A 17,292-nucleotide genomic window follows, 5' to 3' on the forward strand; every position below is an offset into this window, starting at 1 on the left:
TGCAAAACACAAGTTACTACAGCTTAAAAAAAAGAGAAAACCACATCACCTTTGAACAGTCTGTCTTTATTATTAGACTTTTGTGTTGTGAACACTGAAAACTGCAGCAGAGGGCAAATGAAAGAAGCAGCTCCATTTATCCTTTTGCGTGAATTAGTGCATAGATTTAAATGTTTAGGAAAAAAAAATCAAGCAAACATTTTAGCATAAGCTGCTTTCTCTTTCTCCTTTTGGGCTTTTATCTTCTGCTTGATTTTGAGTGTTTCCGTCTGGATAGCTGCTCAAAAAGAAAATGACAGTTACAGTAATCTCTTTACATTAGATCTCCTCATAGGTTAACACCAGGTCACTGCTGGAACTTACCTATGTTATTTCATAAAACTGCATTTAATCTTTGATTAGGTCAGATACTAGTAGCAAAAGCCTTGTCCCTTGCTTTGTCTCAACTAGTAAGGTAACCACACAGAGGAGTATGCAGCAAGCATGGTGTTGGTGCCAACACAGAACTTAGGAGATAAAAATCTCACCCAATTAGAGCAGGAAATTAAGCTAGTAAGAGCCTTGTGAGATACAGACATAGTTCAAGAGGAATGCTGCTGACCTACATAAGCAGGCTTTCCAGTGCAACACAAGCATCACTGCTGTATAAAATCAGGTTTTCCACCTCAGTGGGTTCTGTGCTTATAACATCAGTGTTTAAGAAGCTAGCATTTTAGGCATCACACTGGTATGAATTCTAACTGAATACTACCCTGGATACTTTGTTAAATTCTTAAGGGAATTTTAAAAGAAACAGCTTATTTTACCTTTGTCTTCGGGGGTTATTTCATGAGCCTTTTTAAGATCAGCCTTAAATAAAAGAAAAATATAAATTAATAATTTGATAGAATTTTAAATTTAAAAAGACAAAAAGAAGTGATCATTACCAGTGCTTGGTCGAAATCTTTTATTCCCTGCCATCCTTGAGCCCGTCTATAGAGAGCTTTAGTATTTGCTGGATCTATTTTAAGAGCCTGTAAATTTAATAAAATTGTCACATTAACATTTCTTATACTTCACAGCCTCCCATCTCCACAAATGGCACAATTCACACCAGCAGACAATCTTCACAGTTGGTTTGAGGGTAAGCTGTCAAAACATTAACTGTGTAAAAAAGAATGCTATAATGCAGCACGCTGAATAGCAAGTAATCAGCTTCAGTACCGCTGCAGCAAAAGTGGTCTTTTGTGAAGGATGAGCACACACGAGGCCCAAATGGAACAGCTGGTGTGTGTGTATATATAGATAGCTGTCAAGGCTGAGGAGTTGCTGCAGTTCAAATTATCCTAACCTTGAGTCTCACAGGGCATCTCTCTATTGCAGCTCCTTCCTTCGCACCAAAACCTCCTCAAATGGCATCATAAATAAAACAGAGATTTCCTGTAAAGATTTTTTTCACTGTGGGCTAGAAAAATACATGCAAGCAATCCATCTCATCATGCTTCAGGAATTTTGCCAAGTTCCAGTCGTTACGCCTTTTTTGAGCTGAATGTTTTCAATAATGTGTATATGCCAGCTCTAATATGACAATATCAAAATGGGAAATACAATGGCTGGGCAAAGAGATTTTTCCACTATTTGATTATTTTTTCAGAATACCTTGGATAATTTGGTCAACTACCTGTTACCTTATCTTGCCTGTGAAGATCACATTTTTATTGCACTTAGTTCTATAATGTGTCTTTATTATTTTAAAGAATATAGTTTCTCAATGTTTAGAGGAAATGTCTTCACAGCAATGTGAATTTAATTTATTAACTTTAAATCATTACTAGGCAACACATTCATATTTTTTTAAATCACTTGTGTATTGGCTGTTAATACAAAGGAAGTATTACTGTGGGTGCTCCTATTGGTCCACCTACTATAAAGCCATCAGCCTCTTCTGTGCTAAGAAAGAGTTGTCTGGATTGTATACACAGAGGTAGCATTCTTTGGTTTTACCTTGACCATTCTGCTTACAGCTATTTCAATGCAAGATTTGTTTGAACAGGTTCAGCTCTTCATAATTCATTATTTACACCAAACAAAGCATGTATTCCAGGCTGTTAGTTTAAATTGCTTTTGGTCTTGTGAAATCATAAAAGTGAAAGTGTACAGTTTCTCATTAACAATTACCTAGAACTTTATTAGCTAATTTTAGGAAACTGGTGTTCTGATTAAAGCACTGACACACTTATGAGGCATAAGCTAAATAACTTACAGAAGTCTATTATAGCTATGGAGTTGCCTTCATCTAACAATTGTTTACTCTTAAAAAAAGGAAGTGCAATTTTCTTCCCACAATGTCAAGTATTACTAGTTATAGTAATTTCCACCTATAACACATTTGTTTCAGTTTGTACCATTTTCTAGGTGACAGATACCACATTACACAATATTTTTCCTATTTTCTTCTTTTCTCATTGCCCATTCGTCTGTTCTAAATATAGGTTTATGAAGGTTTTCCACCATCAGCAAGCCAGCTTTCTAATGACTTCACACACAGATTAGCTGAGACTCCTGCTTTCAGCACAAGGCCTTAGCAGATATGCTGCTCAAGATCCTTTGCTAACAGATAAGAGCATTCTTTCCTCTGTTTCCTTCATATTATTGGAGTTTTACTGAATTATTTGAAGTTTCCTCAAATTTACTACATTTTCACTATGCCCATGTCATGGTTCCTTTTTTTTTCTTTAATTCTACTGGTTTTCTTTTTTCCAGATTTATCATTACCTTGTTTCTTTCTTCCTATTAAGTAATTTTATTTCACCACTAAGCCTATGTGAAAGGTTAGTTATTTAGTTAGAAAGTCCCTGCCATGAATAAAATACAAGGCAATCAAATCTAGAGGCATGTAAAACATTTTGCTCATACTCACCTTCCAGAGAAAGTATTCCTCTTTCACTGAACAACACAGTTTAACTCTTCGTAATGTAAGAAGTAGCTCTACAAACTGACAATGATGTGCATTTTTCCTGGCAGTAAGCAACAGCCCTCTTTTGTTTGTTTCTAATGATTCATTTCAATTTCAGAATCTTTTTTAAAAGCCACATATTGGAAAGTCAGTACTAACTTCACCATGAGCTTCTATTTGTTCACTTTCAAATCGTAAGCTTGTCAGAAGACTTTAAAAAACCTTTGTAGTCTTGTGTCTATACAGGCCAATTCTTGACCAAGATACTGAACATTACATTTACCTCTGAACAGCTCTCAATGGCTCCCTGCCAATCAGACAGTTTTAGTTTGCAAGCACCGATGTTTAGAACACAGGTCAAAGCAACAGTCTTTAACTTGGGTTTGTCTGCCTCCTCTGCCACTGCTTCAGAAGCTTCTACATACCTGCAGAAAAACAGATTCACACACAACATGGATTAGTGTTGCAACTCCCATTTTGTCCTGCCCTTAGCTATCCCTCCACAGATATGTGTGAACCAACCTATCCACACTACTTCTAAAGCAGCTTCAATTCAACTGTTGCAAATCTTTATTAAATTAAATACATAAAACCCACCTTAATAAAAACAAATCAACTCACTAAAGAATGTTTTCCTGTAACTCTTAGTCCTCCACTGTATTAACACATTCTTTTTCTTAGACAAAAGCACTATTCTACTGCAGGAAAACATCAGAATGTATCTCAGTTTATTCTCAAAAAACACACTGCTCATCAGTGCTAGAAAACTGATACCACCACTGCACGTTCACGAGAAGCTTCATCTCTTCTTGAGTTCCCTCAATAATCCTTTAATTAGCTTAGGCATTTGTGGCTAAAATCTGAAGCTAACTTTACTTATGCTAGAAAACTGATACCACCACTGCTTCATCTCTTTTTGAGTTCCCTCAATAATCTTTTAATTAGCTTAGGCATTTGTGGCTAAAATCTGAAGCTAACTTTACTTTGTAAAGGAGTGGGGTTTATGAGCATTAGTAACACCACCTTCTTCCCCCTGTCCCCTGAACTTCAAAACTGACATTGGTTCAGGATGGAGCCATAGCAGTTACTACATCTCTGTTTTGAAAGCACATTTCTTAATTTACAATGTGCTAATGCTGTCTGGTTTTTATTTCCAGTGGCAAAAGTCCTGTGGATACAGAAGTTTTAACTCCTTAATGGTCTATTTGACAGAACGTCTCTGAGTTTTATTAAAAAAACCAAAAATTGTGCTTGCATACATTCATATTTTAAGCATGCCATGAATTAATGTAGTCTTTGTAGATCAGTGCCTATGGAAGTTCACTTTTTGCATGCCCTTTTTTGTTGTTCATATACAATCTTTGGATCACAAAAATTAGCAATACTTAAAAAGTAAATTAGATGCTTTGTGCTTGTAAATTAGATGCAGTCCCAGTGCTTGTTCCACTTGCTAGGCATCATGCAAAAGATGAGAACAAGAAGAAAGAGCAAACATGTGAAAGGTAAGGAGAGTTATAAGACAAATCTGTATTATGTTCAAAACAAATGGAACTCGTGTATAATATTTATAAATGAAAACATGAAAGACTGCAACCATTCTGGAAGTAAGATTAGAGCTTCCAAGTCAAAGAAATCAGTGAAGAAAGTATCAAGGGAGATACAAGGAAGTAATACTTTTTTTTTTAAAAAAAAAAGGTGTCAATTCTAACATATAAAATGTATTTTTTTAGAAAGGCTAAGAAGCAATAAAACAAGAAAAAGAACAAAAGATTATAATGGTTACTGCAGGTGAAAAGAAAAAGGCATTTTCAGATGGTGTGCCAGGTGAATTGTACCAAAGCCATGGGATACCCTGGTAAGAGCTACTCTTTGCCTATCAGTTCTTGTGAAGTGCCAGCTAAAGGTCACCATCCTACATAAAGTATTAGGTTCTAAGATACAGGGCATGTCCCTGTAAAACTGTGGCCTATAAGGAAAAGCTGGAAAGATCAGATTTGTTTAGCCTAGAAAATGACTACGATTTTCACCTGCAAGGACAAATAAGCACCAAAGCAGCTCAGACAGGAAGAGCCTTCACTGAGTGTGTTTGAAAGTGAGCAAGATACCTAACTGGAAGGGATGGTGTAATTATACCTGGCATAGAGAAAATGAACAGGTACAACAAAGATCCTTAAAGATCCATTCCGGCCTTCTTTATGTACAATTTCCAAAAGGTTTGCATAGAAATCCTTTTTACTTTGGGGTTTCTGTTTCTATGATGGGCTTTTTAAGGTCAGGTTGAGACACTGCATCTTGGGTTAATATCTGCAATTAAAGGATTCATTTTATGGTTCAGAAAGGTGACATTTATTTGAAACCCAGTCTGCTAAAATTTCAGCTGAAGCATTAAATATGCCTGATTTTTTTTTTTCTTTCATTATTGTCACTGTTGCTTAACCAGTGATCATTAAGAAGGTTGGGATAAAGGTCAATAAGTTTAACTTTATTTTTAGGAGATGTTCATACACTTAAAGCAAAAAGCATGAAAATATGAAAGAAGCAATATGGAAGCAAAAGCAAAAAGACTATGATTTTGAAGGCAAGTCTGAATCATACATGAAGTCAGGATGATGGTATGGACCCACAGAAAAAAAAAAAGTAATGAATGAGTAAGGGCCACATTTATCTTTTGAACTTACCAATTTCCTAAACTTACTGCTTTTCATAAATCATAGAAAAATTATTTCCCTTCCTTGCTGTCCACTAACTACCCTGGATACTACTGTGCTTTTCTTCCCAGGTATGTACCAGCACAGTGGCAGTATTATAAAAAGACTATTTAGGCAGTTTTCAGCAATACTTCCTGCCTGTAGCTCTTACCTAGCAATGAGTAGAAGACCTACTTGATTATGTAGCTAAAAATCAACCAGATGTTTTCAAGATTCAGAAGGCTCTTTGTTTAAAAAAGAAAACAGCACTGCACCAGGCACCTTTTACAGGCACAAATCGTTGCTTAATAGTGGCATTCATTTGGGTTACAGGAACTATCTGATTGAGTGATGAGAGCCTTACCGTAAACTTTTACTATACTTTTTAGCTGCCATTGCCCAATTTTGCGATTTGAAGAAAGTATTTCCTATATTCTTTGTGTCTTCTGCTATGGCCACAATCTTGTCAACCTAATAAAATAGATGGGAAATATAAAGTATGAATGTATTTATGAAAGAAGTTGTGAATTAACTAATGTTTAACAGTACAATCCCAGATCCTCTTTCAAGGTTTATAAAATCTCAAAATAGAAATACTCCAATTTTAGACAAAATACTACCTTCAAACCACTTCTGTAATATTCTCTACTTTATGTAACACAAAGATCTGAAAGATGAAATTCCTAGTGGGTTTTCTACAGTATAAATGGTGAGAAAATACTAGAGAAGACAGAGTAGTCCTAAATGTTGCTACCCACATAGAGCTATATATAAAGGTGTTGACCATTATTCAAAGAAAAGAAGATACATTTACAAGCAAAGTATTCAACCAAGACTGTCTTATTCCTGATGAAATGTTGTTTTCTGCTTCTCAAAACAGTATCACTCACGTGAACTCTGCACACACTCAAAGTGGAAGTCGTCAACACAATTCTCCTTCTCTCTGAACACTTAAAGTACCAATGGAAGGAGAAAAGAACAACTGCCTGTCTTTATCAAGTCCATCATTTCTAGTTCCAGAAGAGTATACACTTCAAGTTACTTCTCCAGTGGCAATTATAAATAGTTTATAATTACTGCTGTCTACTCTACCCTACTAGAATCAGAAACCTTGGCAAAAACTGATCAGTGTGAGACCAATGTCACCATGGTTTCTATAGTTTATATGAACAAGTTTGAAGAGCACACGCACCTGCCAGCTTCAATTCTGCACCACATCAAATGCTATCCAAAAACATTTTCGTAAGTTGAAGTGCTTCTCAACAGCCAAGGAATCGTCTTCTAGCTCAAATGGATTTTTACTATCCTAATTCTCTATCTGGAATCTACTCACACAGCCCCCTTTTCTTCCCTCTCTCACAAATCACTGTTTGACTTACACAGTTTGTCTAGTTCACCTACATGAGAAATTAAAACCCTGCAAAAGAGCTGCTTTCACCAGTCTGCTCCCTACCTCCCAACAACAGAGCTTCTGCAGGTTTGAACAATCTCAAAAGTAAACAACTACTGGGAATTAAGAACAACTAGCTCTGATGTTTTACTACCTCCGACCTTTTAAAAAGGCCGATCCTTTATTTCTAGTAAGTGGGGCAGAGTCTGTTAAAGGGTGAGTATTTAAAAAAGTGTGTAGATAACAACATTAAGTTAGTCATTTGCAGGATGGAGTTCTAGTAATTGCAACCTGACATTACAGCACAAACAAAAATAAAAAGAAATCAAGAACAGAAAATAAGTGTGACAATTTTAAGTGAGGTTTTAGTTACTGGGGGAAAAAATGGGCTGAAATTAGCACTGAAAAAAAAGAGAACAATCCCTTCCCACACAGCCTTCTCTTTCTTAAAATGGAATGTCACCATGTAATCAGGACCTCGATCCATTCTTAAGAAAAAAAGCTTAATGAACATCATCACAGACACCACATAACTCAGATCACCCATAAGTCTTGCAATCTGTAAATTACCCAAGAAGAAAAATACTTACATCTTTCAAGTCTATATCTGAATCTTCAGGAAAATCTGGATGAGCATCTCCAGATCCATCCTGGGGAGTAATTCCCCAGTCATCTCCTTCCTTTATCTCTCCACATTCGGCGATGACACACAACTGAAAAAACAAAGTGTAAATAGTAGTATTGCTTATTAAGACAATTTTTCAAAAAGCAGTAACTTACAAGTGCTCTTTGAAATTTTTGAAATTCCATAAAAAGGCTTTTTCATCTGTTGTTTGGGTGCATTTATTTCAGAAACCCATCATATCATTAGCCTGTCCTCATGAAAAGGCTTTTATCACACAAAGTGTTGTGTTCAGAGGATCAGCATTCCGAAAACACCATACCCACGCTTCACAGGGAGGCTGGAAGAGGAACTGGCAGCAAGCTGAAGTGCAGCAATAAACAAGACATGGAAGTTCTACTACATTGCAGAAGATAGTTCTTTCTTCAACTGCCAAGTCTTTTAAAGTTAGAGGTATTAATTCATCAAACACCCACAAACTGCTATGACCTACACACCAATTGCTTTTTCAGAAACATGACTTCTGACATAAAAATTATAAGAATTACGTATCATTTAGGTGGGATTGTGAATTCCACCTTTTAATTTCATTGCCCATCCTACACTTCTGGCAAAAGCTTCCACCCTCACAGCTGTGTTGAACAATAAATGGTTTGTGCAAGGGAAATGTACAGTGCAAGAACAAAAGCCTCTCAATAAGGACAGTAAAATGGAAATTACCAGTTAGTAAAAATAACTAACATTTAATAGTTCTAAATATTACACCAAGAATTTAGAAGAAATTATTATACATCATATAATGAAATAATAAACATCATCCCTCAGTGCTTTGCATTTTGCTTACCTTTGCAGGATTCTCTCCTTTTACTTCAACGTTTTCTAGTATTTTAACTACACCCATTCCTTTGATCACTTGGCCAAACACCACATGTTTCCCATCCAGGTGAGGAGTAGGCACCGTTGTAATGAAGAACTGAGAGCCATTAGTACCAGGTCCTGCATTTGCCATGCTCAGCAGACCTGGTTTATCATGCTGCATTGGAGGGAGGGGAAAAATCACCATCAACATTTAAAATATGTTATAAAACCATATGGAAGATTCTGTAAGGCTGATCATAAAAATAGCCAGGACAGCCATAACAACTTGGTAAACCAATTACATACAGGTGCCAACTAATTTTACCTACCATGATTGAAGAGGGCAAATGCTTAGCTCTGGGTCTTTACCTGCCCCCTACCAACCTAGCAAGCACAGCCACATCTGACTTAATGCTGCAACACCTGTCTGCTGCTTCTACACTCTACCTCCTACACAGCTGATGAGTTTAGACAGATCACCTGAGAAAGGAGTGAAGCTCCTCACTGAATTATTTAAGACCACTGGCCTTAAGAAATGAGGCTAAAAACCACTGAAACCAACTTTAATGTTGAGCTACTAGATGGGTAAGTAATGTGAATTTTATAAGGGCTACTCACACAAAGTATGGTGTGGAACTGTGGAGTTTAGAAGACTGTAGTCTTTGAAATTCATGGGTCGGTGACTTTTTATCTCCTTCACTTTCCTAGAGACATAGGTTTTAATCTGTTGGGATTTTTAACTATAAAATTATTTTGCCACTTAAGCCACTAGGCCTCAAACTAAAAGAAAATTGTTAAACAGCCTAATGTAAGAAGATACTGTTTATCCTGTTCTTGCAAGTACTTTTTCCTTTTTTGAACTAAGACTTTTCTTGTCCCATCATGTAGATTATTCTGCAGTGCAAAAATGTATTTTTTCTTACGTGTTGTGAATGTCTTCTTTAACTGGCACAACCCAGCCATGAAGATGTTATTCTCCCCAAGTTGGTCTGGTTATTAAGTGCAAGGAACTCCATTTCATGTAAGTGAGGATGTTAAACCTAGACACATCTAAAGCGTTCATGCTGTGGTGCTGTTAAGAAACTTGATACTGTGGGAAAGAGACGAGGGGCAAAAAATGATGATAGCACAGAGGACATAGAAACAGATTTCAGAGCTCAATGAGAGGTTGATTAGTTTCAGATAACAGTCTGAGCCTGGTGTATTTAAGCATCTGTTTTTTCCCTACATTCTCTACCAGTTTCAAGAACCTGTTGTCATGAAAATTGTTTTCTCACACAGTGTTTGGATTTCCATAGTGGTGGAGAGACCTCCTTGCCTGAACTGTTCATCTGGTCATAAGGCACAGTAAGTCTGAATCTTTTCAGTCAGGATTTGGTTACGAACTCTGGGAAAATGTTCTACAGCTGAGAGCCAGAATCACACCCAACCAACAGAAAACTACTGGAATCTTGGCTTTGTTCTAACCTTGAAACTTGCCCTGGGAGTCAGAGATAGCAAATGACAGAGGAGCCTGTGTTCCAGAGCAAGAGAAGGCAGCTGGTAGGACTGCAGCCTCCAAAACAAATATCTGACACTGCACTGTAGTTGCTGGCAAACAAGTTAAACAGAAGGGTTGCCCCACAGCAGATTTTTGCCAATACCATTTGTGTCTGGTCACTGCTTCACTGCCTAAGACCTGTAAATCTTAGCTTTTCCCCCCACTCTCTCCCCAGTTACAGCTAGTGCTACACAGCAACGGTTTGTAACCAAAAAAACAAGTAACAGTAAGTTCTGGTGTTGCCTTATATATGCAAGTTTAGCTTTTGTCTGTAAAGATGTGGGGGGACAAGTTGGAAATTACAGAGAGCAGTCTGGTGCCTTCAGTCTCCCCACTTATACACAACCCCGTTTTGTCTGGGACCAGCTATGAATTTTAGTCCCAAATTACAAGAGTCTCTATAAAGAAAACTGTTGTCGCTCATGAATTTTCTTGCTGTATTTTGAAAAACACTGCAGACAGATGGAGTGTCTTTCCCATTATGGTTTCTGCGGTCATTTTGTAAGCTTATAAAGCAAGCAAAAAAAAAATCTGGACAAAATCAGATTCTCTGACAGATCCAAGGCTTGCAAAACTATGCCATAGTAACAATGCTTGGGGTTGTGCAAGTTGGGTGTTCCACAACAGCAGAGCCATTAGCTGGAGAAGTGGCATCAAGAAAAGCCTAGTGGGATTGATCTGATATACTGCAATTTGCAACAGTCCATGCAACCAGCACAAGAAGAAACAGTTCCAGTGTCCTCAAACATCAACAAAATCAACTCTTTGTTTTCTGAGACAGTGCGTGAGAACACTGCAGGGCTGCTGGATTAAATGCAAGAGCCAGTGAATTTCTATGTAACAGAGACATTTAAACTCCAAGTAAAATCCTAACATACTTGGCAAATACATAACAGGAATCAAGCTCTTAAGACTCTGTACAGGATCCAAATGGGTTCTTCAATACATCTCTAGCACTTTGACAACATTTGTTAGAGTTGAGAAGTACAGAAATGGAAATCATTTGTATCACGTTCATAATTACCTCCAGATCTGAAAGAACAACCAAAAACGTAATGACACAAAGTCATCTTCAGGGATGTGATGCTGTGACAGTACCAATGAACAGACATTGTTAGCAGCAGTGCTGTGGGCACCACCAGAGTGTCAGACTTCAGAGAATACAACTGGAATTATCTTTATGATGAATACTGTAGTCATATTTCCAGTTATTGCTCCAAACTTAAGTCCTTCCAGTCCAGCGGGGAGTTGGCTGAGAGAGCTGAGGTTTTTTAGCCTGGAGAAACGAAGGTTCAAGGGTGACCTTACACTCCCTACAACTACCTGAAAGCAAGGTGGGGCGTCAATCTGTTCTCCCAGGCAATCAGCAACAGGATAAGAGGAAATAGCCTCAAGCTGCACAAGGGGAGGTTAAGGTTGGACATTGTGAAGAATTTCTTGACACAAGGGGCTGGGCTGCCCAGGGGTGTGGTGGAGTCATCATCCCTGGTGTTCAAGACCTGACTGTATATGCACTTAGCGCTTTACTCTACTTGACAAGGTGGTGTTTGGTCAAGGCTTGGACTTGGTTGATGCTAAAAGTGTTTTCCAACCTAACAGACCCTGTGATTCTGTGAGCCTGATACAGGATTTTGTTATCTGTTTAGTGGAGGATTGCTGTATTTTCTTCTCCTAAAATACTGTTTGGGGCCAAGTACAACTGCAGTCAGGGCTTCGCTTTAACCATGGGACAGTGATGTCTGTAAGTTTTTCAGTCAGTGTTGTTCAGAGTCCCTCATATGCTACCACATATAACATGATATGAAAATGGTTAGTGCCAATGCTGACAATTTATTACTGCAGCAGGAGTAACATCACTGCAATGTCACAACTGAACAGAATCAGTGTTTTCAATAGAGTACCTGATAATGAAAGTTTTCATCTTCAAATTTTTCACCATATATACTTTCTCCACCTGTGCCATTTTGGTTTGAGAAATCTCCTCCTTGAACCATAAACTGCTTAATAACTGTAAAATAAAGTAGTTATAAACTGTATCAGAAAGGCACAAAAGGCACAAGAAAAAAAAAAAAAACAAACAATTCTATGATGAAATGCAATCCTTGTCACCAGCACCTAAATGGAACCAAAATCCATCTTTTATTAACCAAGTGTCACCTAAGTACTCCTTTTCAGTTATGTGGATATTTAAACCATTACCTGAAATTCATTTCAACCTGTTTACAACTCAGAGTAAACTAGTTTTGCAAAACTACTAATAAATTTATAATTTACTATTGTCAGTGCATGGTAAGAACACAAAGTCATTAGGAGGATCAAAAAGTGAAAAGCTTTCCTTCAGTCAAGTTATTTCTTTAACAAGTACTTGAAATACTATTTAATAGTATTTCAAATATTCATGGTAGACAACTTTCGTTACCAATAGGAAAATGGAGAATTTCACAGAACTTACTTCTGTGGAAAGGACATCCTTTATAATGGAGAGGTTTTCCAGTGGTAGGCCCCGTGCCTTTTTCTCCTGTACATAACGCACGGAAATTCTCAGCAGTTTTAGGTACAACGTCAGCAAATAATTCAAAGACAATGCGTCCAACTGAAATGACAAGGAGAGAATAAGACATTTTTTAAGACTTGTCCTTGGCATGGCGATGCATTGAGCATTATCTGTCAGAATAAATTAATGACTCAAGCTTTATTATTTTTATTTAGATTACTATTCAATTTCCATCTTGCTCCATGGCAATTGCTCGCAGAGTTACATTGGGTATTTAGCAATGTTATTACCAACAGTGAATTCCCCTGCCAAGAATAATGCAGCAGGAATAAAGACAGATTCTGCCAAAAACTAATGAAAATGCCAAATGCATTTTCTGCCAAAAAAAGGTGTGTGGGAAACACACACACACATATTAAAGCCAAATTATGAATTTTAATATGCACACTTACGTAAATTTTAGTATATATGTGGTTTGTTCAATCAAAAGTAGATACAATACAAAAACTGTTTTGTGGAGACTTTTAATCCATAAAAAAGCTTATGCTAAAGACATCCCTTACTCCTCACTCTCTTAAACCTGAATTTTACTGACAGTGATACTTTATATGCATATGAATAATGGCTATTTACCATCAGAGACACCACAAGCAATTGTTTAACAATTGCTATACATGTTTTAACTGAAGGAAATTAAACCTGAGTAGCAAACAGATCCTGTAACAGCTGATAAATGGGATTCTGTGCTGAATTGTCATTCCTTCACAAACTGGCTTCTCACAGAGCTATTTCTCACTCCCAGCAGCCTCCATCACTTGACGCTCCTGTTTTCTCATCAGCCTCACAGTCAATTAATTAACATAACTTCACTCTACCGGTAGCTCCATGTAAATATATTGATTCTAATTAATACAGGAATGAAAACAAATTAGACAACTGAAAGTCAATAAAAGGCAAATCATCTCACAAGACTTTCTTCTTTTATTCTTCTGAGTAACAGAATGAATAAGTGAAAAGCAATATCCTGACAGGATTCAGGCAGTCCCTACCTTTATCCATGTAAGTTTTTTAAACCTACGCTTTCAAGCAGTACCCCAGCTAACGTGCTGTTTCCTTATTTCGATTTTGACCGTTTGCCCAAATTTCTGAGTGACCTCTGGCAGCACTGGCGCTGCCAAGAGAACCAGGGCTGCGCTTTCCCCGAGCTTTCACCGCGCAGCCCCGGTGAGAGCTCGGAGGCTCGCCGCGCCGCGGCAGCTCCCCGGCCATGGCGGGGCCCACGCTGGGGTCGGGGCGGCTCCGAGCGAGGCCGCGCTCGGCACGGCGCAGCACGTGGAGAGCGGCGCGGAGCGGCCGCACACGTGGGCAGCGCCGGGAGCCGCGCCCGGGCAGCGCCGGCTCCATGGGGACGCGCGGCACGGGGTCAGCGGCGGCGGGCGAGCCCGACCCCCGGCACCCCCCCGGCCGGGCGCCAGTGCTGCCATGTTGCCTTTCTCGCCATGTTCCTCGGGCCTGCTCGCTCCGGCGGGGGAGGCCCGTTCGCGGCTGGGCGCCCTCCTGCTCCCGCTGCTGGAGCTGTGCGCCCTTAGGGCAGCGCCCGGCCCGGCCCAGGGTCCCCCCACATCCTAAACGCTGCGGCCCGGCCCGGCCCGGAGCCGCCCCCGCCGCTCCTACAGCCCGGCCCGGGCCGCGCACGCTCCGCACAACGCCCCGGCCCGGGGCGCTCGCCCGGGCTCCGTCGCGCCCCCTCCCCACCTCGCTCGCCCCCGATGTCCACATCGAAGAAGGCGCGGGGGTTGCTGGCCTTGCTGGGCCGGGCGACAGGGGACGGGTGCGACATGCCGCAGCTGCCCGCTGGCGCGGTGGCGCCGCCCGCGATCCCGGCCGCCCGCGGGTCGGGGCCGCTCGGCGCTCCGCCCACCGGCGGGGGCGGGCGGCCGGTCCCCCGGGAGCCTGGAGCCCGCAGATGGCCGCAGGACTGGTCCGCCCCTGGGCCTGCCTCCGAGCGGCCTTAAGTGACTCGGAGATAATCCGCAGAGAAGGGGCATTGCTTTCTCGGGGTTATCCATACACGCCTGGAAATTCCACAAGGCCTGGAAATAGGGGGAAGGAGAAAAATTTTAGGTTTTACCTGGGTTTGTATTTTATGAGAGAAATGGCAGGCTGTGTGAAAAGTGGTGGTCTGTGGTGAAATGCGCATATTGTCAGAAGTGACTATTATCCCATAAAGATTTAGAAATGCAGAATATCTCCAGCCTTCCTAAGATCTGAAAACAAAATAAGTTTCATCCCAAAGGATGAATGTCATGATAATGCTCCAAGGCCAACAATCTCTTTTGGACATTTGTGTTGAGAAGATGTGAGTACTATCAATATACTTGGTCGGGGCTCCTGAAGGTGTTCATTGATTCCCAAGCAGGTGAATGGTTCAACATGGCCACGTCCTGTACTCAGTGGCATCATGGAGGCAAGGTACTTGTGGCAAAAATAGAAGGGGCAGGAGAATGCTGGGGTCTTACTCTTGCAAACTTGTAGTCCTTCTGGGAATGCTGCTGATCAAAACAAGCCTCTTTATTTCTTGGATTCCTCTAATCCATCCCACAAACCTCTCATTCTTTGATTCATTGTGTTCTCCAAAGGCTTTCTCCTGTAATTCATGTCTATATGTTTGGACTTGAGCTTCGTCAAGCTGGTTTTCATCTCTCTCTCAGTATGTTCTCAATATTGGATGTGTCAGAGGGCAGTTGTAATTCCCAGATTGAAAGAAAAGATAAAGTAGCATTGATTTTAATAACTGCAGTCCATATACTGCATTGAAATCATTCCCACACATCTGCACAGATGTTGGGTAGGAGAGGTGCTTGGCACGGAGTGCTGTTACACATTGCATCTGGGAACCCTTAACAGAAGGAAAAGCCATCTGCTGCCATCTGGGAACACTTAGTGAGAAATCAGTGGAACCGCACTAAGGCATTTCTCTCTCTGAGCCAGGTCATGCAGCTGTGTCAGGGATTTCACATGCTCCACGATGTCAGAGGCCACCAAAACTTTGAGTCATCTGTAATTCACGAGGCATCTGGCCATGGTCACTGGCTGAGATATTTTTATCATTATGCTTAGTGTAGATGAGGCACAGCGGTGTAGGAGAAGTGGTCTCACACCAGCAATGTGCACTTGCCACCCCACAAGCCAACCATATCCTGGACTACGTTAAAAGCAGCGTGGCCAGCAGGGCCAGAGAGACTATTCTGCCCTTGTGCTCTGCCCTCGTGAGACCCCACCTGCAGTGCTGCATCTACAGGAAGGATGACAAGCTGTCTGAGTCCAGAGGCAGGGACACCAAGATCATGTAAAGGATGAAGGGATGATTACAGGACATCTTCTACGAGGAAGGGGTGAGAGCTGGGATTGTTCAGCCTGGAGAAGAGAAGGCTCTGGGGGAGAACGACAAACTTTCTATAGGGCCTGTTATTATATGGCAAGGGTTAATGGTTTTAAACAGAGGAAGCGTCAATTTAGATTAGATAAAAGAAAGAAAGGTGTTACAATGAGGGTGGTGAAACACTAGAACAGGTTGCCCCAAGAAGTGGCAGATACATCATCCCTGGAAACATTCAAGGCCAGGATGGGCAGGGGTCTGCACTACCTATTCTAATTGAAGATGTCCTTGCTCATTGCAGGAGGGTTGGACTGGAAGACCTTTAAAAGTCCCTCCCAACCTAAAATATTCTATGATCTCAGTGAGTCAGTTGCTAGCCAAATGAGTAGAGTCTATAAGAGATTTCTGTAGCAGACAGCAGAGTAAAGTGTGTGTTGTTGGTGTGTGTCCCCCGCAAGAGCTGTTGGCAGCTTCCTCTCAGGAAGAAGCAGTGATTCATTCTTTCAGGAGTAGACTTATTCAGTCCCTGCAGGTTTTTTTGCTGGTGAAGTTGGAATAGTCTAGATTCTAGATGAGTAATTCTTTTTACACTAGTTGCTTGGAAGTCCTTATGTACAAGGTCCTTTAGCGGTACAAAGAAAGAGGCATCTCCATGATAATTTGGAGATGTGAGCTGAAGAAGACAGAAATCAAGTGATTTTCTCAGTGTCAGTAGGAGATTCTGGAAAATATGTGAGCTGAATTAATATCTCCCAAGCACAGCAGTAGCACAATTAGTTTCACATTAATTTATAGTCATTGACAGATTGTAAAAACAAGCATAATGTGACTTCTGTCAAGAATTTACTGAGTGATTTCATGTTCAAATTCATATATTAAATTATACACTGAATTTACATGCAAATAACCTCTTACAAAGTCAGACTTCCATTATAAAGTCCTCTAAAATCTGTTTTCAAGCAGTAAAATCACCCCTGTGATCCTCTAATCCTTTGTGATCTTGTAATTTAAAAATATTTCCTATCACCAAAATACCTCTTTTCTTTTGACACTTCCAATTGTTTATGTAGTAAATGCCTATAAAACAGTGCATTGAAAATACTCACTATAACTGAATTGTCTGTTAATTTTTAAATTCACCTATTTATTTTTCCACACATACAGGTTTGGCCACCCAGTAAAGCAGTTTGAGTATTATCAATAGATAAACATGTTGTGAGCCAAAAAATCCTAAAGCAAATGGCTTCAAGTACAGGTCTCGCTTCTACCAAGTACATCACACTTGCTGGAGTATGACCCTCCAGCCTAATTAAACTCAAAGATCAGCCTGTTATAAAATCTTTGGGTTTACCTCTTCTTCCTTCACTGACTGAATAAGCAAGCAATC

The 17,292-nt window shown here is 40.0% G+C and overlaps 1 protein-coding gene across 1 annotated transcript; it reads right to left on the bottom strand.

The window, feature by feature from the left end:
• Positions 1-45: 45 nt before the first annotated feature.
• On the bottom strand, positions 46-14,437 carry PPID (peptidylprolyl isomerase D). The gene is made up of 10 exons (XM_041480084.1): positions 14,282-14,437; positions 12,485-12,625; positions 11,934-12,040; positions 8,479-8,667; positions 7,603-7,725; positions 5,987-6,093; positions 3,219-3,360; positions 927-1,013; positions 807-849; positions 46-277 (listed from the first exon to the last, which is right to left on the bottom strand). Exons 1-10 carry the CDS (start codon positions 14,364-14,366, stop codon positions 189-191), a joined length of 1,113 nt encoding a protein of 370 aa, XP_041336018.1. The 5' UTR covers positions 14,367-14,437; the 3' UTR covers positions 46-188.
• Between the last annotated feature and the right edge of the window lie 2,855 nt (positions 14,438-17,292).

This window comes from Pyrgilauda ruficollis, unplaced genomic scaffold (assembly GCF_017590135.1).
Source record: "Pyrgilauda ruficollis isolate IOZ18807 unplaced genomic scaffold, ASM1759013v1 scaffold5, whole genome shotgun sequence".
Lineage (NCBI taxonomy): Eukaryota > Metazoa > Chordata > Aves > Passeriformes > Passeridae > Pyrgilauda > Pyrgilauda ruficollis.